This window comes from Numenius arquata, chromosome 18, assembly GCF_964106895.1.
Source record: "Numenius arquata chromosome 18, bNumArq3.hap1.1, whole genome shotgun sequence".
NCBI lineage: Eukaryota > Metazoa > Chordata > Aves > Charadriiformes > Scolopacidae > Numenius > Numenius arquata.
In genome coordinates this window covers 789,340-814,854 of record NC_133593.1, presented here as the reverse complement: position 1 = coordinate 814,854, position 25,515 = coordinate 789,340, and the positions used below count along the sequence as shown (strand labels likewise).

General features: G+C 52.6%; 1 protein-coding gene across 1 annotated transcript in view; it reads left to right on the top strand.

The window, feature by feature from the left end:
• Positions 1–25,018, top strand: part of RNF43 (ring finger protein 43) — a 59,053-nt gene extending 34,035 nt beyond the window's left edge. Inside the window, exons 2-9 of the mRNA XM_074160727.1 lie at positions 8,741–8,863; positions 13,225–13,299; positions 14,580–14,711; positions 15,229–15,330; positions 15,957–16,112; positions 16,692–16,794; positions 17,234–18,763; positions 24,975–25,018. Of these exons, the coding sequence (XP_074016828.1) occupies positions 8,741–8,863; positions 13,225–13,299; positions 14,580–14,711; positions 15,229–15,330; positions 15,957–16,112; positions 16,692–16,794; positions 17,234–18,763; positions 24,975–25,018 (2,265 nt within the window). The remainder of the gene's footprint in view (positions 1–8,740; positions 8,864–13,224; positions 13,300–14,579; positions 14,712–15,228; positions 15,331–15,956; positions 16,113–16,691; positions 16,795–17,233; positions 18,764–24,974) is intronic.
• Positions 25,019–25,515: the final 497 nt, after the last annotated feature.

Below are 25,515 nucleotides of genomic sequence, written 5' to 3'. Positions count from 1 at the left end.
TTCCAGTTTGAATCCATTACCCCTTGTCCTTTGAAGCCTATGAAGAAATATAAACCCATGAAGGACTATAACTTGTTTAGCTCAGAGCCTCACTGACAGACTTCCAGCAGGGAAGAGGGTCTATTGAGCCAGACATTGAGGTCCACAAATATAGAAGTGTCCATGTTCTGCCCTCATGGTCTGTGACAGTGACACGGCACAACTGGGTGAAGCCAGCAGGTCAGTGGGGAGTGCGCACCTCTGAACGACAGGCAGACGTGGCACGGCGATGCCCGAGATGCCAAGTACCCTCAAAAGGCCACCGTTCTTTGTGCCACAGGCTCCTTGCTTATCTCCTCGCTGCTGCTGGGCTCCTTCCTGCTTTGCCGTGTTGCTCACCTGTGGAGGAGATTCTCCAGCAAGGCCTTTCTGTCCATTGCAGAAAGTGGCACCAGTGGCACGTGGAAAACGGTGCTGACCTGAGCTGTGGCAGCGGGAGGGCTGGCTGTCCTGAGCGGAATCATTGCACGCTTCTCCTGGCCCTGGATGCTTGAGCATTCCCTCAAAATCTGTCATGGGACTCCAGCTGCTGGCGTGCCTGCGGGAGGAGGGCAGGAGAGCCGGTGCTGGGTGACAGGAGTCCCACAGCTGTCCCCGCAGGTACGGCAGTGCCTGGCTCTGCAGGGTGGACGAAGCTCTCCCGGCTCTCTGGCACTGACCGTGCATCTCAGCTTTATTCTAATATTGGGTTTCTAGCCCAAATATTTGTGGCAAAAGCCTTCCAGCAAGGGGCAGCCCATGGTGCTGCCTGGCAGAGACCCCATGTTTGCAGTTCCCCTGGGAAGGCCCAAAATGGGCCGGGAACGGGCAAATCTCAGAATCACAGAAACACATGGGGTTGGAAGGGACCTCTGGAGATCATCTAGTCCAACCCCCTGCCAGAGCAGGTCCACCTAGAGCAGGTTGCACAGGAACATGTCCAGGGGGGTTTTGAATATCTCCGGAGAAGGAGACTCCACCACCTCTCTGGGCAGCCTGTTCCAGTGCTCTGCCACCCTCAAAGTGAAGAGGTTCCTCCTCATGTTTAGGTGGAGCTTCTTATATTTCAAGTTTGTGCCCATTTCCTCTTGTCCTGATACCACGTGCTGCTCCTCCACAGCTCCCCGGCTGCTGGTGGGCTGTGCTCAGAGATGGGGATCTCCACATCTTTGCACTCAACAGCTCTTCGTGGCCTTTTGTCCCATGAATTTTCCATATTTTTAATGATTTTATGCAGCTCTAACATATCCCGTTTGCACTGCAGAATTCTTGTTCACTTAATCTACAGAAATAGTGTCCTCTGTTCAGGATGGAGTGAGCAAGACTTCTTGTAATATTCAAGGTGTTGACACATCTTTAGCTGTGACACACAGCTTTATCTGGTAGATTCTTTTTTTTTTAAATTTATTTTTTAACAGTACTGCCTTTCAGTCTGTTTGCCTTTTGACTGCTCTGAGTGATTCAATAACTGTTTCCATGAAACTCCCCCGAATGACTCCAAGATCTTTCCTGTTCATTAACAGCTCACCGAGAGCTCCTGCCTCTATAAAATATTTGCACTTTTTAAACATCTTTTATTAGTCCACCACGCAATATCATGAGATCCCTTTGCACCCAGTTTTAATATTTACCAACTTGAATATTTATGTATTACTGCAAAATTCAGCCTTTTCACCGTTCCTCTCATTTTCTGAGTCTTTTGTGAATATTTGGACAACACAGTTTATTTCGGGGACTGTCGTGGTAAGTTCACGCCACTGTAAAGTCTGACCTGCTTTTTTCTCCTCTTATTTCTGGAGATGACCCTGGGTAGTGCTGCATGATGTTCTGTCATCTTCCGTAGCCTTGACCTTGTAGAACAGGAGACACCAGGGTACGGCATTAACTGAACTACGTTTATTCCCACACACGCTGACTCCTTCGAGGAACCCCGTGGGTTCACTCTCCTTTTCCAAAGTGCTGTTAGTTCTTCCCTTCTCTTCATTTTGCTGCTTTTTACCAGGTTTCTTTTGGCAGGGAAGCCATGATTCTCGATCTGCTGTTCCCTGCATCACTCTCAACTTCTTCAAACTCAGCTTGGTATTTGCTACCTGCAATTTTTCTGGTGTTGTGGTCAAGGTAGCGATGAGTTATATGTTGGTGTTAACAGTTCGCCAGTTCAGTCCGTGATTTTTCTAGAGCCCTTTGGTGGACACTCTCTAGTCCTGTTCTCTTCCTCCCTTTTCCATGCCAGCCTTACTGGATAGTTATAGAATTTTTACAGCCACTTCAAATCAAATCAATCGTTTCAACTCATTTCCCCTGAAGGAAAGGTGTGACGTACTCTGAGGTGTCAGGGTCTTTGCTTCTTCGAGTCCTTTGTCAGCCCGGGTCCCTGAAGACTCTTTTGTGAACAGAAAGGGGAACGTTTAAATGGTTCTAGGGAAAAATAAGTGAATAATCTCTTTTCCATGGGCATTGTTGATCCAGTGAGAATTATTAGGCTTAGGCTGCAGCGAAACCGATTCAGGTGAGGTGCCAGAGAATACTTTCCGGTGTGGAGGAGAAGGCAGCCCTGGAGCAGCTGAGGAGTCTCCCTTTTTGGAGGTCTCAAAAACAGGTTGAGCGAGTGTCTCTGAGGAATGTTTTAGGTCTGGCTGATCCTGCCTTCGGGCAGCACAGGGGGTAGGTGACCTCTCAGGGTCATCTTTTTTTTCCTACTGTTTTATAAATGAAGCCCCCAAGTGAGAAGGGAGCACCTCTCTGTGCCTGGCTTTCCCCGGGACCTCTCCACCTCCCCTGCGTTTCCGTGGGGAGCTCCTGGCTGCTCCGTACAACACATGAGTGGTGCTGGCACGGCGGGAGGGACAGGGCGATGTGAAGACAATGGGTCTGGTGGGAATAAAGTGGGAAAGATGGCAAGGATAAGTTAGAAAAGAGGAATTTGGTATTTTAAGAGAGGTGGTGTGGACGGAAAAGGTAAAAAAAAAAAAGAAAGAGATGCCATAGGGTAAAGAAACACTAAAAAAGACAAGGTGGTTGCAAGCACATAGGGATGCAGAGGATCTCTGGATCCTGTTGAAGGGGTGGCAAGAGGGACGTGGTGACAGGGAGAGACAGAGTGACAAAGCCAGGGGGTTCCACAGGCCTAGCTGAGAGTGTCTTACAAGCAGTGCCAGGACCAGGGTGTAGGCAGAGCGGGCAGGGCTGAGTCCAAGATCAGGTCCAAACCCACCAGGGAACCAGCCAACGCCAACCCCACCACTGGGATCCCAGCAGCACGGAGCCAGCAGGGATCATCCGGGGAGAAGGGTCTGGGGGAGCACCAATGTGACTTCGAAGGGGGGCACCCCAGCTGGAGCAGCGCTGCGGGATCCAGCCTGATGCCCACCAAGCCCTGGGAGCAGGGAGTGCTGGTTCCAGACCCTGCTGGGATTTAGGCAACATGCATGGGATCTCTTCAGTTTTGGATATGAATGCACCTCCTCTCTGCGGTGACTGGATTTCGCCTGTCCTTTGTCTACCAGATCAGAGAGGCTTTCTGTAAGAAGAAATAGCTTCTTGGTGGTGGCAGTCGGTGCCAGAGAGGTCCTCAGCCCAGCGGAGGGGGGATGCTCTGCCTGCAGAAACCTTTCCTCCTGCCCTCAGTGAGCCCATCTGCAGCCACGGGTCTGGTTTCAGAGGGACTGAGGGATCCTGACTCCACAGCCAGGGCCACCTCTTGGGGCATGAGTCCTCTGCACTGAGGAATCTCATAATATTTGGTTTTCTGCATCACCCTTAGATTATTTTTTGAGTCTGCTCTGGTCCTGTGAGCACGGTGTGCAGCAGTGATTGCTCATTCATAATGCAAGGGTCAGGGGCAGTGGAATTGCCAAAAAATGTGGTTGTAGGATGTAGACAATGGGAGCCAAGCCTTTCTGCTTTGCTGCTGCTTGAGGAGTTAACGGGAGGAGAAGATGGTGGGAAGAGAGGGAAGAGGTGGTCTGGAGCAGAGACGAGTGGAGCATGTCACCTGGGTGGGTGACACGCGTGTCCCTTGCAGGAAGAAGAATCCGCCCGAGCTGCCCCCAGTCATCTCATACAGAGTGCTGGGGAAGGCACCGCACCCTCAGCCTCCAAAGGTGATCAGTGTCTGTCTCATCACAGAATAACGAGGGGGTCACTAGTCTGCCTCAGCTCCGTGGGCAGCCGCCCATGCAAGAAAGGGTCTGGGCTGGCCGGGATCCTGCGTGGCTCTGGCTCTCCCAGCACTGCCTCGGCTGCCAGCTGTGCCCTTGGCGGGTGCCGCTGTGTCCCAGCAGGAATGCCCGAGGTGAAGGACCCTTGCTTGGCCAGGGAGAGTGAGTGTCCCAAGGGAAAGAGGAAAAGGCCACAGTGCCCAGTCCCAATAGAAAACCAAAGGGAAGGTGTTGGTGTGCTCATCAGCAGGTCTTCTCCAGATTTACCGACTTGGCCCCCCTCCAAAACAGCTGCCAGCATTTTATATGTGCTCCCCACGCTCATCTGGAGCTGCAGAAGCTTAGCTCGTGGCCCTTATTCATGGAAACAATCATAGAATAGTTAGAGTTGGAAGGGACCTTAAAGCCCACCCAGTGCCACCCCCTGCCCTGGGCAGGGACACCTCCCACCACACCAGGTTGCTCCAAGCCCCCTCCAACCTGGCCTTGAACCCCTCCAGGGCTGGGGCAGCCACAGCTTCTCTGGGCAACCTGGGCCAGGGTCTCACCACCCTCACAGCAAAGAATTTCTTCCCCAGATCTCATCTCAATCTCCCCTCTTTCAGTGTCAAACCCTTCCCCCTCGTCCTGTGGCTCCCCTGATCAAGAGTCCCTCCCCGATCCAGAGTCCCTCCCCAGCTTTCCTGGAGCCCCTTTAGCGACTGGAAGGGGCTCTAAGGTCTCCCCGGAGCCTTCTCTTCTCCGGGCTGAACCCCCTCAACTCTCTCAGCCTGTCCTCACAGCAGAGGGGCTCCAGAGCACGTTATTCCCAGTGTTCATCATCAATGCTGTGATAGACCCAGCAATCCTCGTCACAGAGAGGCTGCTCCGTGCTCAGCACTGTCCCCCGCCCTGTAGCATCACTGCCCAGGGACACCACGGCACCCCAGGCCATTCCCACCCAGGGTCGGACACCGCTTCAAGCAGCACCGGGAGGTGCCACTTCACTCCCAGCGCTGGTGGCCTGGGCTCCTCTGGGACCAGCTCAGTGAAGGCTTGATAACGCTGGCAGGAGGGTTATCTCTGAATTATTAGACGTATCACGAGACACACTCTTTGCATTTCCTGTTTTGTGCTTTTCTGCAATTATTAAAATGATATATTAACCAAAAGCCAGAGAACTCCCAGTCAGCAAACAGAGTATAAAAGTAATGACTTTACTGGGTAAAGCCAGCGGGATCACAGGCACCTCAGTGTGTGTTGGTCTGGCGGGGGGGGCAGCGCCTGCCATTGCTCTGGTGAAGCACTGGGTTATTTGGGAGCCTGCCCTGAGTGCTCCCAACTCCTAACAGATCGGATTGCTTCCCCGGAAACCTGAATTTCTAGAGTTTATGGGGCTTGGCTTGGTACAATTGCGCTCTCTCTAGTGTCTTTAAGTCTGAGGTCTAAATTATATATAATTTTGAGACTTTTCTTCTAGTATCACTATGGATTGGAGAGGAAGAGCCCAAGAGAAAGATGGGTGAGGGACCGCCAGTCAAAGGCACGCAGCAGTTCATCAGTGCTGAGCTCCCCTGTGCAGTATTTTAAAGTGCAGCAGGTTATGTCTTAGCTCAAACATGTCTCACACCTCAGTCTCCGAGCTCGTAAAGGCTGGGTGAGGGTCTGGGGTTTGATGTCTCTATGCCCGTGTCACTGGAGGTGTTACCTACCTCCAAATCCAGGCAATTTGCAAATGTCTGGGTTTGTGCGTTTGTTGTGTGGGCTTTTTTTTTTTTTTTTTTTTTTTTTTTTTTTTTTTTATTCCGCACCATTTTTACTCGCTTTCATAGCTTTGTAAGAGCTATTCTTGTTTTGTAGCCCAAGACTTAGTGCTACAAAAGGTAGTGCAGTGATTTTGTAGCACCCCCGATCTTGCAGCGCGGGGAGGATGCGCGCTCAGGACCGGTGCCGGGCTGTGTCACAGCTCGGGCTGCACAAACCCCCCCGGTGGGCGCCAGCACCAACCCTCGCTCGTCTCCAACGGGCACAGCCCTGCCAGCCAAGGGGCAATCTCGGCAAGCGCCCCCCCGGGAAGCCCCGGTGCTGCGGGGTCGGGCCGGGAGGGGCAGGACCCGGCCAAGAGCCCCACCAAGCGGTGGCAGGTCCTGCTGCAGCCCCCGGGGATGCTCCGGAGCTGGCCGGAGTGAAGATCTCATCTCTTGGCCCCGGGGACGGTGGGCTCTGAGCTGGTGGGGAGACGCGGGGGAGGATGCTCCAACCTGCACCCAGACCGGCTCTGAACATGCAGCCCCGGACAATTTCAGCCCCCTCCACCCTGACCTGAGCCGAGAGGCTCCTACAGGCAGAGCTCTCCTCTCCCCGTGCCCAGGAGGCCCAGCGGAGGTGCTGCTTTTCTTCTTCGGCTTTTGAAGGCTTCCACACAGGTGGCTGCATCTGAGCCAATTGCTCCTTTATTGTTGGCAGCGAGAGATGGGCATGATGCACCCCTTCCTGAAGGATGTGACTAAAAACAGCCCGGATGAGTCGTGTTCCCGTGAAAGACCTGTTCCTGCAACCCACTCGGGCATTAAAACGCGATAACAGCATGTCTGAAGTTAGGTGCAATGACCGCACAACTGTATTCCTGCAATAAACAGCTGGCAGGGAGAAGGAAACAACATATGGCTGGTTCCCCAGTCCCCAGTCTCATGGGGGCCAGCCCCATGCCGAGAGTATGCCCCAGGTCCACGCTGGGGTCTGCAGCGGCCTGAGGATGGGAGCAATGCGTTCCTGCATCCCCTGGGGCAGCATGGCCATGGCAAGTGTGGACGGGGGGGCGAAGACCGTCCCTGGGCTGCTCTGGCAATTCCTCCCCCTGTTTTTAAATCTGCCTCTTTGTCATAACACTGGGGTGCTGTTGCAGGAGTTCCTGCAGGGTAGGAAGCCTTCTGGGCATGCTTCTGGATGGACATCAGGTACAAAGCCTGCCCTGATCCTCATGGATTATAATGTTGAGCTTTCCTGCCTGCTTCCCACACTGCCACAGACGGATGCAGTAACAAAAGCTGTCCAACAACTGCAGTATTTACGGGCTCTTCTGTCCCATAACCTGTGTGCTTCATACACCACAGTCACAGAGGAGGAAGCCAGGCAGCTGTATTAGCAGGAGCTGGGAGGGCTCATTCAAGATGATGAGACTCTCACAAGGGAGCCAAGAGCCGAATTTCACTTTCCTTTCACCTCCTGCCATCCATCACTCCACTGCTAGACTGGAAAATCAGAGGCAATGACACACTTTGCAGGCAGGGATCAGAGCAATGCTCAGTGGTTGTCATCATGACATGAGCTGGCAATGGATGCTTGCAGCCCAGAAAGCCCCCCCACATCCTGGGCTGCATCCCCAGCAGCGTGGCCAGCAGGGAGAGGGGGGGATTCTGCCCCTCTGCTCCGCTCTGGGGAGACTCCCCTGCAGTGCTGCCTCGAGCTCTGGGGCCACCAACATCAGAAGGACATGGAGCTGTTGGAGCGGGGCCAGAGGAGGCCACGGAGATGCTGGGAGGGCTGGAGCCCCTCTGCTGTGAGGACAGGCTGAGAGAGTTGGGGGGTTCAGCCTGGAGAAGAGAAGGCTCCGGGGAGGAGACCTTAGAGCCCCTTCCAGTCCCTGAAGGGGCTCCAGGAAAGCTGGGGAGGGACTCTTGATCAGGGAGGGGAGCCATAGGATGAGGGGGAAGGGTTTGACACTGAAAGAGGGGAGATTGAGATGAGATGTGGGGAAGAAATTCTTTACTGTTAAAATTGTGAGAGCCTGGCCCAGGTTGCCCAGAGAAGCTGTGGCTGCCCCATCCCTGGAGGGGTTCAAGGCCAGGTTGGAGGGGGCTTGGAGCAACCTGGTCTGGTGGGAGGCAAGGCCGGGGGGGGGCACTGGATGGTCTTTAAGGTCCCTTCCAACTCTAACTATTCTATGATTCTTTGACTCACTGGGGATGTAGTTCCTGGGATCTTTTCCTCTCCCTTCTCATTCCTGGTACTTCTCTACCCACTTTCAGTTTTTTCACTCCTTCCTTTGGCTTCTCCTCTGCAAATTTATCATAAATTTGTTGAGATTGGTGGCTGAGAAACAAGAAGTGCTGAATCTTTGAGGGCACCAGGAGTTTGCTCCTTGTGGTCCCTTCTTGCCCAGAGCGCTGGCAGGGAGCACACTGGCAGAGAGCCCTGTGGCCTGAGGGTGCTGTGTGTCCTTGCAGCAGCAGGACCTGTGCCACTGGGATGCTCTGCCCCAGAAGTCAAGGGCTGTGCTCTCACAGGCAGCTCTGGCTTTGCACATCTGTGACTGGGACAAACTCAGACCTGTGTGCAGCCACCAGAAAGGTAGAAACGCCACCTTCCTCTGGGACGTTTTCCTCATGGACCAAAACTTTCCCAGTGATTTGCTTCTTGTGGCGTTCAAAGCCTCACTGACACTCGCACAGGGCCATGGGAGGGAGCAGCAGTGTACTACCCCCTCTGAGCAGGTCCTTGCGGCACAGTTTGTGGTGGGCTTGAGCCACCCTTTGCCGTGCTGAGCCCCAAGGTCTGAGTTTCCCTTTGCTTTTGTCCTGCAGTCCCACCCGCTGTCCCTGTGCAACACCAGCGAGGATGAACACACCGAGTCGGGGTTCATCACCATTGTCAAGCTCGAACAGCCGGATCGGGACCCCAACCCCTGCCTCTCGCTGGCTAACAAGGTAGGTGCAGAAACGCCGCCAGTGCCATCAGCCTGGGAGGTGAAACCCATGGTGCAGGGAAGAGTGAGAGCAGGAGGAGGCAGCAGGGTGGGAAAGAACTGTTGGAAGGTGGAGAGAAGGGCATGGATAGAGCAGGGTTCTTGGCAGAAGAGGTCCTTTGAGAGAGACACCGGGCCAGCCAAGCCCAATGCCCATCCCTCCTTACTTTTTCAGCTGCCTGGCTCTGTAAAAGATGTGGGGTTTTCCCTAACCTGGCTGCTCTGGGACAGCTCGGCCCGTTCCCCAGCATCCCATATGCTTTACTGCCCGGCAGCCTCGTGCCCCTCCTGTTTTGCAGCCTTCCCATGCTGGCCTGTTGGGGGGATTTGTGGTTCTCTGTATCCTCTGTCCTGTGGGAAACCATGGACACAGAAAACATCTTCTGTGGTTCTGTCTTTAAAAATAATACTGAAATAGTTCAGTGGGTGAGGCACATGAAAAATCGGTGCTGAGCAACTCAGACAAACACAAACCAGATGATAAACTCTCGGTGGGAGGTGACTCTTAACAGAACGGGCCACCATCTGCCCTGCAAAGGGGTGGGAGATCTCAGAGGTCTCCTGTGAAAGAGGTACCTTAGTGAAACAGCCGTTACTGTGGCACAAGCTGAGTTCATTGATACAATTCTCTGGTAATAAGGAAGTCAGGTAGGAACGAGGGTCACTTTAAGCCTTAAAATCTTTGTGTCTCTGATAAAGTTGCATGGATAAGGCTAACATTAGCCTTTTCTCCAATTGTTCACTGCGTCCTTTTATTGTCTCTGTACTAGATTTTGTGTTATTTTCCAGAAGCACTGTACAAACATAAAAAAAACCCAAAACCCTTCTTTAGCTCTTCTTGGCTTTACCTGGATTGCATTCAGGTGATGCCACCCCAGTCTGCTTTCTGCTGGTAGCGACATGCTGGCGATGGGGACAGGGTCCTTTTCTGTCCCCCCTGCAGCTTGGCTGAGGAGGACAGGCAAAACTTGTCCCAAGCAGTTGTTCCTGCACAGCAGGGTTTGGGTTTTGGTTTTTTTTTGCACAGGCTGTGGCACCAAAAGCAAGGAAAGGGCTTTGATGGATATGCCACCTGGAGGCTGCTCCCCCACCCTGTGGCATGGGCAGCCAGGCAGCAGTGCCCATCCCTTTCTGCACCAGGGTGGAAGCCTAAGTTTGTTTTGGTGCTGCCCTGGAGCTGCTGCCAGCTGTTAGCACGAGCTGGAGTTACCAGCCTGCTGTCAGGTACCCCACATCTGGAAAATGGCCTGGCCCCACCTGAGGGTGTTAGTGATGCACAAGGATGGTGAGACAGAGCGAACCCAAGGGCTTCCAGTGCAGCTTGTGACAGACCTGAGAGCAAGGGTTCTGTGGGTGCCTTAGGGAGCACAGCAGGGTGCTCCAGCTCTCCTGTGTCCATCCAGATGTGACCATCACCCCACAGTGGTCCTGGGCTGCCACATCTCCCAGGGGAGGATGCTGGGATGAGAGCAGTAATGGCTGGTTTGGTTGGTGCAGCTGCTGTGGAGGATCTTGAACAGGAGGAGCAGCTTCAAAGACTCATCTTCCACTTAAGAACCTAAAAGGTTTGAAGTGTTTTGCTAGTTTTGTCCTTAATCCTTGAGTCTCTGATGACAGCACTGGAAGTACCAGTGTGTTACTTAGTCCAGGGATCGGCTGAGGAAGGTCTGCATGGAAAGGACAAGACGCTGCATTGCTGCACTGTGGTCATCCTCACTGGCCTTGATCCCTTCTCCAGGACCATTAACCCCTCTCTTCCACTCCCTGTCCGCAAAGCAATTAAACCCCTCAGTTCATTGTCATGCCCATAACTTGGTAGAGTGACAGTTCACTGGCCTTTAGTCATCATTGCTTTGTTACCAGAGCTGGGTCCAACATTGGATTTTGAGATGCAGCTGAACACGACATTTGTTGCCATCCTGCCTGCAGGTACTCCTGCTCCAAGATCTCACCCAGGGAGAATCCCAATTCTTCTCCCCCCAAATCGAACTAATTTAGCCATGAAATACAGGTTCCTTAAGCTGACCCCATCCACGGGTCCTGCCCTGTACCTTGGTTCCTCCATCCCCCTGGAATTGCTGTCTGGCTGCTTCTCCATCCTTCTGAAGCCTCTGCCAAACTCCTTCCCTCCAATATCATACAGCTCTCTTCCTCAAAATCCCTGGATGACGCTCCTCCCCAGGAGCAGGGAGATAGCTGTGGGATGTGGCTGGTGCTGGCTGGAGTAGGAGCCGTGTTTTCCTGGCACGTTCCTTGTGGTAGAGCTTTGCGTGTTGAACAGCAGCGCTGTATCAATGATGATAAAAATAGCCATGTGCAAAGTGTTATCACAACCTCTGCTTCAGCTGTCACCCAGCCAAGCAGCGCACACAGACAGCTCCCTCCAGCCCAGCACGAGGATAACTCCACCAGCCACATGATGCACTTTTCTGTTTCTCCTCTCTTAAATTCTAGAAATGGTTCAGCATCCAAAGCTAAGATCAGTAGGGAAGGTGTTTGGTCTGCAAGAGGAGAGAAAGGCACAGAAAATACCTCTGGAATAAATTCAAAGGGGTTTATTTTTCTTTCTGATGCATCATTTGTAAATTTTTTGGTGTATTTTTTTTTTCTGAGTGAACCATTGATCGCAAGTCTGGTTGGCAGGCTGCTGAAACCTCCTAAGTCATCCTGTAAATATGTATTTGCACCAGAAGCGTTTCAGTCCTCAAAGAGGGAGGTCTGCTGTGCCACGTGGCTGAAGAGATACGATGCCAGGACAGGAAACACTCAGAAAATGATTGCAGCAGTCAGGTTGTGAATAGCTAGAACACAAGTTGTATCCTTTGCAACAGGAGTCAGAAGGATGTTGGGAAGAGTCTCTTGTCCAGTCTCAGCTGTTCGTTTCCCCATCGTTGGTGTCTTTAACAGGATAAAATCTTTGTAGAGCTGTTCATTCTTCATCAAAGCTTGACCAGCTCCAGTGGGTGGAAGTCACTATCTGAAAGTTCTGTTTCTTCTTCCATGCTGACAAACGCTGGGGCTCCTTTGATCCCAGGCAGGACCCCAATCTCTGATCCCTGCCCCACGCCTCTGATTCCACTTTTCCAGCTTCCCCATCTGGTGTCCCTAACCCAAGTGTGTCTAATCCTATCAGCAACTCAGAACCTTCAGCACTACCTCCATGGTCTTCCTGACCATCTGCAGCTCCATTCACATCCTCATCCCTGTCCCAGACCCAGGCACCCACCTCTGGCACCAGCTTCTCCCTGACAAGGTGCGTGGAGGTGACCAGCAGCTGGGGACCACCAGGGCGAGGGACAGAGCTGAGCCTGCTCCGCCGCTGCCGGCCGCGCCGGGAATGCCCCTTCCCTTGGCTCAGCCGGCACCCCACGTTTGATATCGCGGCTGGGAAGCGGCGACACTGACCTCTGGCCCCTGAGCTGGGGTTTGGCAACGCAGTGGGCAAACTGCTGTGGCAGCTCCGGCAGCTCCCTGTTTGCTCAGGCGCTCGGGGACGCGCAGATCAAAGGGCTCCGCATGAGTAACAGCGGCCCAGCCCTGCACTTTGTTCACGTTCCCGTCTCCCTTTCACAAGAGGCTGCCTCTGCCTGCCCGCAGGGCTCCAAGGGCTTGGTGGGAGGACGTGGGTGACCTCGTATGGTCCTCCAGGCAGTGTGCTTTGACCTCACCAGGCTGGCATGTGCACTCCTTTGGGTGGGTCTCAAAGCTGTCCTCCTCAGACCGGAGCAACTGGTGGGCTGCAAAAAGCCACCCCTCTCATAATCCTGGAGCAGAGCTGCAGCCCAGGCACTGCCTGAGCTCCCCCCGGTGACGGGGGGGACGGGGGGATGGTGGGGGATGGGGACCAGGGAGAGCAATGTGTGTGGGACTCAGGCCCATAGACAGCCCACGACTGGTGCAGCCATGGTGAGAAGTGGGGACCTGTAGAGGTTTCTGCTGCCCTGGGCCGGGAGGGTTGCGCAGCGGTCAGCAGGGCTAAGGGGGCTGCAGGTCCCTCCCCAGGAAATCCAGCTCTGAAGCAAAGGGGCACGTGGCACAGCTGGGGAGTTCGGTGTTGAGGTTTATAGGTTGCTGTGACTGCAAGCCCACCAACTAATTTGCCTCCACAACTATAGGGAGAAACCTTCCATGAACCGCAGAGCTCCAGCAGGAGCCAGCCCTGCAGCTCAACGCAAGTACAGAAATCAAGGTGTAAACTCTCTAAGCAGCAGGTGCTTCTTTCTCCTGTGAAGAGCCAAGGAGGCAGATACATCTCCAAATGGTAGATGTTAGTACCCATCTACAATACAAAATGCCCACTGAAGCTTCTGTTCTTTTGGACAGGCAAAGCTGGCGGGGGAGCGTGGAGCCCGTGCGATCCTTTTTGACATTACTGATGATGAAAGCGCTGCTGATCAGGTACAAACCTCATTGATATTATCGGCTAAACTATAGTGCCCTTCTCCCAGCCCAAAATGTGCCTGGGTCAGGACCCATCAGCCACCACTAAGCAGTGGGAGGTCGCAGGAGGATCCTGCAGGCTGGCTTTGATTGTTAGCTCGTACCCAGCTCACAATGCACACAGACAGTGCACTTCTCTTTTGCTCACTCTGTGGCACGTCCAGGTCCCCGCACAGCCCCGGAGCCAGCAGCCTGTGAACAGCACCTGCTGCTCTTATGGGACATGGTCTGCTCAGATGAGCTTTTCTGCCAGGAGCTGGACGCTGCCTCTTGGGAAGTCACAGATTACCCAGTCCCATCTAGTACAGAAGCCCTGGTGTACCTTAGGGGAAAGGTGATTTCTTGAGTCTTCAAGCCAAAGTCACGGCCACCCTGCTATGCTGTTGGTGATACTCTTGCTTGTAAGTTTAACATTGGTTTAGAGACCTCCAGGGGTCCCTTCCACCAATGCTGCTGTCATCTCTGGAAAGAAGTAGGCTCCCCATCAAAAAAATCAAGGAACAATGAAAAGCATCCAGTGTTAGATAAGAGGACAGATAGAGGAGCTGGTGCCTGAGGTTATCAGACTCTGGGCTGACTCCTGCTCGCTGGATCCATCCCTCATGGTACTTTTATGCATTTACAACTTAATTTCTGATGCCGCAGAAATGCAGCAGTGAGTGCAGACCCACCAGGTGATGCTGAGGATGCTCAGTAAGGGTGTGGGAAGTGGTTGGTGGGTCCGATGGCCACCCCAATTCAAGCCACTATGGAGGAAAGGGCAGACCAGGACACTTTCCACCACCTGGACTGTGGTGGAAAACCAATGGTATGATCAGAAACAAACAAAATGTCCTGCAGGTGACAGAGGGAGAAGGGGGAACACTGATGGGTCTCACAGGAAGAGAAGAGGAAGCATTTCTGTAGCAAAGGCAGAACTTGGCAGCGTTGGTGGTGGTTACAAGAGAGACCAAGAACTTTTGCACAGGGGCTTGAAAGAGGAGCACAAGAGAGACTCACAGTTGTGCATGAGAAGGCACCATCAGAGGAAGTGAAGAAAGCCATGCTGAAGAGTTGGTAAAAGAGGAGGAGCTTCCATCTGATTTCATCATACAGGGATAGTGCAAGTTTGGGGGAGCAGTCAGTCTCTAAAGTGTGTGCAAGAAGCATCAAGAGGAACCGGTCATGTCCAGGGGGCCGGGATAGCCCTTGTTTCAGGCTGTTCTGGACCATCTCTCACTGTGTTTGTTTCTTTACAGCTGAGAAAGCCCAGAGGTCTGAGTCAGCCTGTGGTTCTGATCAGGGGCCACGATGCTGAGCTTCTCATGGGCGTCGTGAACAAGAACAGAGAGGCCCATGTGAAGATAGAGGTCAAGGAACCACCAGCTTGGGTGAGACACACCATTCCCACTGCCTTCTGTATCCTCCTTCCCAAGCTGCCCTGCCATGGAATAGGATTTTCCCAAAGATGCTGAGCTTTCCTTCCCAGGGATGGAGATCACAGCCCTTTGCATGAACTGCCTGTCTGCAGCATTCAGATGATGTGCTGCAAATAAAGGGTCAAAAGTGCTTTCAGCTTATGTAGTTTCTTTTGCTTAAACACCATGTGTGAGGTTTCCCCGTCTCTTCAGGTGAGACCAAGCCTTGATTTTCTCATCTTGTGCTGCCTTAGACCATGGCCTCTAGGGAGCTGAGATGCTGCAAGACAGATAAATTCCATTCCTGCTGGAATGTGCAGAAAAGACTGAACCCTTTTTCTTTTACCTTTAAAGAGCAAGGAGGTAGAGCTTGGCCAAGGATCATGTATTTAAAGGCTGACAGTCAGGAAAAGATGGGGATTCCCCTGCCTGGCCTCTAATTCCCACCCCTGCCACACAAGAGTAATTTTTTTCATGTGTTATCCAACAGCCAGACTACGACGTGTGGATTCTTCTCACAGTGGTCAGCACTGTGGTCGTCATCATTTTGATTTTTGTTGTCCGCACAAAGTGCCAGCTGAACAGGACTCAGGTAGGAATCTCATGGGGCAAATGTGTCTGAGCAAACAGAAATGCACGGAGGGCAGGAACAGACCCAGCTTGGGAGGGGAAATGTGCCTCTCTGAGAACTGAAGATGTGGCCAGATGAGGCAGGAGCAGCCCAGGGCCGAACGGAGTGATCCTAAGATGTGCTGGCAGCGTCCCTGCTGTGGTGGCCTTGCTCTCCTGCCACCCCACCAGCACTGCAGCCCCAGAGCTTGTCCCAGCACCCAGAGCTGCAGAGCTGGCACGCGAGCCCTTGATTTTAGCAGTATTGTCTGTATTGATAAAGAGTAGAAGATTTAGTATTTTAAATAGAAACTATTAAACGTCTCTCCAGAGTCAGATGGATTTGCAGATTTGAGAATACCCCTTTTGTTCTATAGAAAGACAAGCCTTTGGGGCTCAAAAATTCAGCACTGCTGAGTGATTTTGAATGTCCAGTGCCAGATGTCTCCTGCTGGTGACAAAGCTAACTCATGTTAGACAAAAAGTCACCTCAGGAAATGAATATCACCCCCACATTCCTGATAATCCCATTTGGAAAGCGGAAGGGCAATAAGAAGTATGGCAATGTAAGGCTGAGCCTCTCCTTAAAGCCTCCTTTCTCGCCAGCAGGACTCCTTGCAGCAGCAGACCATGCAGGCCATCGGGCAGCTGGCCACGCGCAAGTACCAGGCCAGGGGCCGGCCGGCATCACGGTGGGACTCAGCCAGCAGCTGCAGCTCGGCCCCGGTCTGCGCCATCTGCCTGGAGGAGTTCAGCGAGGGCCAGGTAGGCTGCGGGCAGGGCTGCAGGTTAGCCACAGCTCTGGGCTTCCCAGCCGCAGCCCGGTGGGAGCTAAGAAGTCTGGCGGGGGCAGGAGGCCCTTGGGATGTTTCCTTCAGCAACTCCTGAGGGCTGGGAAAAGGCTGGGAAAGGACTGGCATCGATGGAGGTCTGCTTGTCCCTTGGATAAAAAAGCCCTGCCCCTGCTGAAGTCACTTGCCTGCAGACTCAGAGTCCCTGAAGACAGGTCTCCAGCTGCTGCTGGAGGGTAAAATGTCCATAATAAGTCCATGTTGAAACAATGAGGCAAAAGTGGCGTTGGCTTCTCCGAAGCACTCAGCCTGAACTCCCTATTCCCGGGGACTAGCACCTCTCTGGATGTTCACACCCCAGAGCTGGATGGAGCGAGCAGAACCAGAGCTGCCAGGCTGCAGCATAGCCTCCTCCAGGCAGAGCTGGGCTGCAGATTGCTTGCGTTAGATGTCTTTCCATCCTACAAGGCTTGCTTCCGAGAAGAACCCATCCAGGCCTTGGGACATAATTCTCCTTGCTCACACTCCTTCTCTTCTCTTCACCTCTCTCTAGGAACTGCGAATCATCTCATGCTCCCATGAGTTTCACCGGGAATGTGTTGACCCCTGGCTCCAGCAGCACCACACGTGTCCGCTTTGCATGTTCAATATTCTCGGTAGGGCTCAGACACAGCGTTTCCCGGCCAGGGATGGGGCTGGGGGATGGAGTTGTGCCCAGGAGGTCCATGTACCCTTGGGCGATGCATCCAGTTGGTGCATCCACAGGAGCATGTGTCTCCATGCACGTGGGTGTGCAGGGTGGTGTGTGCATGGAGAGGGGTCCCTGTGCGTGTGAGCCCCCACAGCACACAGCCAGGGGCTGGGACCTGCACCAGAGGAGGGCTTTCCAGTCCTGGGACCTGTGGGGAAGGGAGGTGGGATGTGAGGGTCAGGGCAGCAGGGAGGGTGCTGAGTGTGGAGAACCACCGAGACGGTTTGGTGATGGCAGTGAGGAGCTGCAGGGCATGGGTGGGACGTGGCAGTGTGGCGGAGGCTTGCCGGTGCTGGGGCACAGGATGTGGGACGTATGCTGGATGCTTCCTTCTCTCTCCGCAGCCAGAGACTCAGTGGACCAGGCCACGGCCGCTGGCTCCAGGCTGGCCCCTCGGGACATGGAGCCCGGACGGCGTCTCCACCTTTTCCGCCAGCACCCGGGACATGCCCTTTACCACCTCCCACATGCGTATCCTCAGAGGAACTTCAGGAGCTTTCCCCCCGAGCCAGCCCATGGCAACCCCTTCTTCCACTCTCCAGAGCTCTCCCAGCTGGATTTTGGCACCATCCACTACATGCCCTACAGGCCAGCCACCTCCCTGCTCGCCTGCGGCCACCCGTCCCCCCTGGCTGCGGGCTTACTGGGCCAGCAGCATCCCAACCCCTCGGCGTGCGGGCAGACGCTGCCGCCCCACAGGACTTGTTCTCTCGAGCCCCAGCCCCCCTGCCTGGGGCCGAAGGCAGCCCTGGCCCAGAAGCAGCACCGTGCGCCCGCCCTGCGCCGGGGGGGCGGCCACGGGCACCAGCACAACAGCAGCGGCTCTGGGGAGAGCTATCTCACCGAGCACAGCGGGTACCTGGCAGACGGGCCGGGCAGCGACTCCAGCTCGGGGCCCTGCCACGGTTCCTCCAGTGACTCCATGTTGAACTGCACGGACGTCAGTCTGCAGGGCATCCACGGCAGCTGCTCCACCTTCCGCAGCTCCCTCAGCAGCGACTATGACCCCTTCGTGTACTGCAGCTCGGAGGGACCCGCCACAGACAATGGTCAGGAGCAGCTGCGGCCGCTGAGGGAGACGCGGCCCAGGTCCTTGGACCTGATGGTGCCTGAAGGTGCTGCTTCGGCCAAGCCCCAGGTGCTCAGCCACGTCCACTACCACCACCACCAGCACCACCACTTCAGGAGAGACGCGGAGTGTCCACCTGGGCGGGCCGGGCAGGGGCCTGGGCAGCGCAAATCCCGGTACTCTGGGGCCAAGGTTGGCTTCCACGGTGCTCGGACACAAAAGAGGACTGAGAAAAGCCATCACTCTCAACAGTCTCTGGAAAGCAGCGCTGTGCTACCAGAGGCAGCTCCGGCAGGACAGCCAGCCTGTCCCCAGCAAGGCCGGGAGGCCCCTCATTCCCCCTCCGCTTCTCCAAACAGGTTGGACTTCAGTGTAGATGCCAACAGACAGTCAGGAGTGGCTGGCACATCCCCTGTCCCGCTGCCCCCAAGACACAGCTTACAGAGCCGTCATCACCGAAGGAAAAGAAAGTGTCCCCTTGAGCCCGACCCCGCTCTCCTGCCCGAGGACTCAGCCTTGCCCAAAGCCTGCGATGCTCACGTTCCTCACAGCCATCCCGCTGGCTACCGCTGCTTGCCCGAAGTCCAGCCCCTGATCCCAAGTGCTCCCCTGCCCTGTGGCTCTGGCTCTCGGCCGCTCTGGAAGTGTTTAGTGCCACAGTCCGGCTCAGAGCTGAAAAAGCAGGAGGAGGGGTTGTCAGGACGGGAGGGAAACTGCACGGTTCCTGCTGATTTCTCAGGGACGGGCACCCCCAGACACAGTCTGAGTCTTCACCTTCACTGCCCGGCTCAGCAGGGCGGTCAGGGTAAGTCTGGAGTTGGCCTCTTCTTGCAGCAAGCAGGTGAATGAGGGTGGTTTGCTGGAGGTACTCTGGCTGCCAGTAGACCTGGTACCTTCTCCACAGGCTTTCCTACTGGACCAGTGAACACAGAAGTGTTTCAGAGCTCACCTGTCTGGAGATGATGGCCTGAATGATTAGCAAGTCTGTTAATGAGCGCACCAAACCCTGCAGTCTCGTCCTAAAATAATCCAAATGAGAAATAAGGTGGCTATTTTTAACTAAAATCTCTAGCAACTGGAATATCTCCCAAAGGAAGGGGTGGGACCACATTTCTCAGAGTCCTTACATCAGTCTGGATGTCTTACTGGCAGAGTTGTTATCGTTAAGGCTTATTGGGCTCTAGTTGTTTCAGCCAACCCCAGCTAGCTGCAGTCAATAAGGAAGGAAGTGTGTGTGGCCGGTGGTAGCAGTAGAACAGACTAAATGAGTTTATGGATTTGCACATCCTTGATTTCTCACCTGCCTCCATTGCGTGGGAGTTGCTTTTTAGTGTCTTCTGGAAATCAGTTGTAATTAAAATTTGGCCCTTTGCCTAACTGCTGCACAGAGAGGGAAAACGCATTTGAGATGAGGCTGTTTGAAAGAACCTAACTGAGTTTAGCTCCCAGGTCTTGCTCTCTCGGGCTCTTCTGAACGCAGCAACCTGCGAGTCAGCATGGGCAGGTGCTGGCTCCAAGCAGAGCCTGGCTGCCTTCCTCGCCCTGCCACTGACTCACTGCAGCTCCTCGGGCAAATCGTTCTGATTTAGGTACCAAATACAGATCTAGCTGCCTAATTTCTGTTAAAATGCTGGCCTTAAACCCGTGACTCACCGTGCCCATTGTGCCGGGGAGATAATCACTTCCTCCCCATGCTCGTCTATCCAGCCCCACACCGCACCCAGGCTCCAGGAGGTGCAGCGCCCGCCGGGGAGGCAGCAGGGAAGGGGGAGAGGCTGATGGGGCTCGCTGCTGGCTGCCTGCGGCACTCCCAAACTCCCAGGAACAGATATTTTTTTTTCCCAGGCACAGAAGTGCCTGACACTGCAGATAGGTGATCCGAGAGGTTCTTCAAAGGGCCCGGAGGGATGCTGCCATTTCTAGAGATAAGGAGGCAGCAGCACAGGGATGTCTCTCTGGTTGGTCGGTAGCTCTGAGTGCTGATGTCCCCTGAGCTGGAGGTGGTGGGCAGCAATATCACCAGGACACAGCCCTCCCAGGACCCCAGCAGGGAACGTCCACATGGAGAGAGCCCTCCAGGCATGAGGGCAGGCTGCTCAGGAGCTGCTGTGAGCTCCCATTTCAAAAAGAAGCTGGGAGGACTTCCCAAGTCACTGGAGCAGGATCTGTGCACCTAACACAGGGCGCTGGGTGCTGCAGTGCCCAGGGCACTGCAAGGGCCTGGGCTGTGATGCCTCTGTCTCTTTGTAGATGGTCCCAGCAGCCCAGATCTGTGCCCACCTCCAGTTGGCGTGATGGGGAAAGGCTCCCCAACACCCACCCCAAGCAGTGCCAGCGAGCTTTGCCAAGCACACACACCTTCCCTCCCTCTTACCTCCCTTTGCCAGGAGCCAGAAGGACCAATGTGTTTGGAAGCGGTGTGACTCTGTGTCTATTTGATTGCAGTAGCTTCTGTGGATGCTTCCAGGACCAGCCAAAGGGTCAGAGTCTCCTTGTAAGACTGAGAATATACATAGAAAGGAAGGATTTAACTTAATTAGGAACTGAGGACAGTGGAAGAGAACGGGAGCTCATGCAGGGCTTATGCAGAAAAGCCATCAAGCTGAAAGCACGTTGGTTGACATGACACAACCTCTGAGTTATAATCACACCAGTTCTTTATCTTAGAAAAGGACTGGATGTAAATCAATAGACAACAAGTAAAAAGAGCAAAGAAAATCCCAGTAGACAGTACCATGTAAGCAGGACACAAAAAACCAGACAAGAACACCAAGGAGAAATGCATATATGCCTCTAGATAAATGTTGTAAAGCTAAAAATATAAGTGGATGAATTAGAAAGTCCAGCTGTAAATTAGAGTTTTGACATAAACTTTTCAGAAACCCAGTTTAAAAAAAAAAAGAAGCCAAAGAGTGGGACCCTGTAATTCCCAGGTGAAATTAGAGAGAGGAGAAGAGTGTGTCTCTTCTGGTGGCATGGGAGGGACACTGTGTTAAGGAGAGTGTAAAGTCCAATGACAAATAACACAAAAATCCCCAATTGCACCTAAGTATGGAGGAGTATGGTATTAGGGTTATAATACGGGTTATAATACCCAGCATTAGCACAGGCTGCAAAAGAGGAGCCTACATATACATGAGAATCTTCTTCAAATAATACTAAAAGAAGCAGTCAAAAGAATAAGATGCTTTTGGGCACAGGGATCATTCACAGCCCCAGAAAAGGGCTGGGCGAGCAGCAGAGAGGACAATTAGAAGCTAGAAGCCGTTCTTCCAAAGCAAAGGTGTGGCCAGACAAAGAAATCAGAAAAAAGTTGGATGCAAAGCTACATGCAGAGCCACGGTGAGGCAGGCCGGGAAAGATTTCTGTGAACAACTTGTGAAAAAGAGAGAGACTATTAATGCAAACGTTTTCAGCTGCATCAGAAGGCAGGAGGCTGCCAGAAGCTCTGCAGGTACAGGGAGTAAGGCAGGTCTAAGAGAGATGTTCAAGGGCTGTAACTGCATAGCAGAAGAGCAAACTGAATTTATTGCATTAGTGATCAGCATGGAAGTGCTTGAGGAGGTTCTCACCCTGGCACTGGTTCAGGGCATGGAGCAGAGGATCCCTCATAAATCACCCATTTGAGTGTTTCTGAAGCGCATCGATAAAGTGGATAGTAACTAATTACCAGGGCTACAGCTCACTCACCTGGGCACCGGGCAGGGGCTCAAGCACGAAACTGCTAAATCATGAACACGAACTGCAATCTGTTACCCATGCCCAGAGCCAGAAGGAAGAGCTGAGGGCCATATCAGCTTGGAATAGCTGAAGCCACAGAAAGATGAGCCTGACTTTCCTGCCAAGCAAATTGTTAAAAATTCAAATACAGGGTCTGACTTGTAGGCACATGGATAAATGTGAAAACCAGGGGAGGAGGCAACACAACTTCTGTAGAGAGAGATAATGCCTCACAGATCTTTTAGTGGAATGAAGCTCTCAAAGCATAAAAGGGAAGGTGCTCTCATAGGTAAGTAACTTGCTAAAAAGCAGGAGACAAAGTGCAGATCAGTCTTAATGGAGGAAGGTTACTCAAAGAAGGAGGAAAGTGGAGTTCTCCAACTGTCTGCACCTTTCAGCAAATGCATAAATATCCTGGACAAGGAGAGGAGATGGCAACGTTTATAAAAGACAAAATCCTTCAGGATTCTCAGCTTTAAAACTGGTCACAAAGCATTACAGAAGGATCTCCCGTTGCTGAGTTATTGGGCAATGGAGTGGTGGATGGAATCCCATGTAAGTAGCACAAAAAGCCATATACGAGGAGAACCACTTCTAAGAAAAAATCAAATTATTATTAGGAGCTAGCTGGGAACAGATGTGGGAGAAGCAGAAAGTGCCATTATGCATCTGTGTGAGTCTGTGTTGCTTTCACAGCCACCATCCACCACTGACCACCACTTCTCAAAAAAGGATATAGCAGACTTGGGAGAAGTGCAGAAAGGTATCGAGTACAATCACAACAATGAGGTTTTTTTCTGAGAAAACAGAAAGAATATAAAAGAACATAGAGACTTTCACGTGGGAAAAAGATGATTAGCAGAGGAAATGAGAGGATATGAAATTAGAAGAGCAAGCAGATAAGAGAGACTCACTGGTGCTTATAACAAAATAAGTGGTGGCATCAAATGGGAAGCAGAAGCTTTAAAACACCCAATAAGGTAGCACACAGTGTGTAATGAAACTGGTGCTCATTGCCCAGAGGATGTAGGTGCCAGAAGTAAAATGGGTTCGAGAGCCTAGATCAAGAGCTATCAAATGCGGAGATGCAAATACCCTCCCTGGCTCAGGAAGTCCCTCAACCAGGGTTTCCAGAAGCTGGCAGTGCTCCCGAGGGATGCAGCACCCACCAGCGGTGTGCCTTCCTCGCCCGGCTGCCAGGAGAGGCTGAACCTTGCCCAAACCCCTGGCAAGACTCCCCTTCTGTGGGCAGTGCCATGCACTGGCGTCGCAGGGATCAATGCTGCCTGCAGTCATCGCCAGGGCACCGCAGATGATGCCAGAGATGCCTGCCTGCATGATCTTGGAGTTTATGCCACTTCCTTGAGCACCTCCATCAGCTTTTCTTGGTGGCGTTTGCATAAAGACACATCCCTGCCTCTCTTGCCTGGGAGACTATACCTGGGAGTTGTTTCGCTGAAGAATCAATCCTCAAGCAATGTCGAATGGATCCTTTTAAGAGAAGTCAGACAACTGGCAGTGACTTACAGCTAGATGGTTTCCTAAACCACCCCAGTGTGGATGATTCTCGTCCCAGAACAGCCAGATTATGCCCACCACGGGCTGATGAAATCTCTTGATTTCTCTCTCTAGGAAATCTCACCTCCTCCAGCATGCTGTCAGCATCCTCCCCCGCTCCTCCATCTCCTGCTCATCCTCTCAGCCATTCCCTTTCATGTCATGTCTTTGATCTTTTACCAGAGAGGGGGAAAGGGATTAGAGGGCAGAAAAAGACCACCGTTAAAACCCAAATAACAAGATTCCTGTTGTGCCACTGAGGTGTGCTCCTTCAGGTCATCGCCCTGTGTGCGTCTCCATGGCTAGTTCAGCAGCTGAGGCTCTACCACCTCTCCTAATTCAACACCTTTTTTTAACCTTCCTTTCTGTTTGTGTAATGGGGACACTCACACAGGCATGGTTTTCAGAAAATACTTTAATAATGCTATTTGAGACTCGGGGCATCTGACTGATCAGAGTGATGGAAGCACTCTGTGATGGACACATGTACAAAAAGCTGTCTCTTTTGTGTTGCACAGAAGCTGATGTACATGAGAAGCAGTTGGTGATGGCTTATTCAGTGTACCAGTGACACAAATCACAAATGCCAGATATGCTCAAATGCTGTGTTCTGGTACTTTGGCCATGCCTGCACACATGTAACACTCTGTCTGTGCATTAATTTTCCCACATCGGTTCGATACCTTTTCAAAGAAGAATCTCATTTGTTTGTTTTCTTCCCATATATTTAATTTTCCCTGTTCCTATAACTGGTGATTTATAACAAAGAAGAATTTGCTGTGACTGTTTTGAATTGCTCTCTGTGAATATCTACATGGGCATTTGTTTCCTTTTGATCTCAGGAACATTCAGGAAAAGGGAAATGTGAAAAATAATGCATAATAATGTATGCCTTTACTGGGCTATGCTTGGCCCTGCGTGAGAGCTCTGGGTAGGGACATGTCTCTAGTGATACATCTGGGAAAGGGACTGTGCTGTGTGCGTCAACAGCCACTTGGAGAGAGAGTGAAGCAGTAACGCAGGGTGCAGCATTTCTAGGTAGCCCTTATGTTCGGTGTTTCAAAGTAAAGTACTCGGCACTTGCCTGTCAATAATTTACCAGGCAGGAGGGGGCTGGTGAAGAGCCCAAGCTGCAGTCCTTGCTGGGCACAAGGGACTGGTGTTTGTGGCCGACCACCACTCTTTGGGTTTGGCTTGTTTGAGACTCAAAAGCAACTTGTGCAACCTCCTAACAGCGTGAAATGCACATGCCATCCCTTTCTTGCATGCACACATCACTTGGAGTCTGCTTTTGCGGTCTGGAGTTTCTGATGATGTTGTCCCCTGTCCTTGAAAGGTGCTGCTGTGGCCCTGTGTGAATATGAATCAGTGTTATTTGCTGTTGCTAATAATTTTTTAAATGGCTGTACAGATTTTCTTCAAAGAGCAAACATCCAAAAGCCTCAAAAGCAAACACCTAGTAGCGATGTGAATCCTGGGCTGCACAATGTTCTTAGCCTGTATCATCTGACATATTTGAAGAGTAGCTTGACATCTTATCTTTACATTTTATTGTGCTCTAACTTAGAAGAATAAACTGGCCAGAAAAGTCCCTCCAAAATACTGGGAGCAACTTGGTGGCTTTCGCTGCAGCGTCTGTTCTCTGTATGGCAGGGTCAAGGCCCCAGCAGCTGCAGAGTCCGTGAACGTTCAGCCAGTTGTAGCTGACACTCTTTCTTTTTCCTTTTCTTTGAATGCAGGATCTGAAGAGGAGGTCCAAGATGTCCATGAACACTCAGTTTAATAAAACGCTGGCCTATTTGCTTACTGGAGAGCTGGAGTGGACAAGGATGTTCAGTGTACCAGCCACAGAGGAGCTCACACATTGCTCTCTGCACAGGCAACGCGTGATGACCAGCCCTGCCCTGCATGGCCCACACCAAGATGCAGACTGCAAATAAGCAATGTGACACTTGTGGTCTCCTCACACATTCCCACGTTGCGATGGTCACACAAACACAGAGCCGTGTTCTCCAGGTCCCCTTCTCCTTTGAAGGCACACATCTTCATCCCGTGGCATCTGTCTGCGTGGGCTGGCTTGCTCAGAGGCCGGTCCTGGGAGTCACCAGCTGGAGAGCTCGCGGAGTGAGTGCAAGCTGCTATTTTGGCATGTTCATGCCACAGAAGGTTTTGCTAAACACTTCAGAAATAAACAAGCCTTCGAGACCAAAAGCTGCAGAAATGACTTTCTGTGGCCTGGTAGCTCCTGACTTCATTTCCTCACTTAGGTCAAAAGCCAGA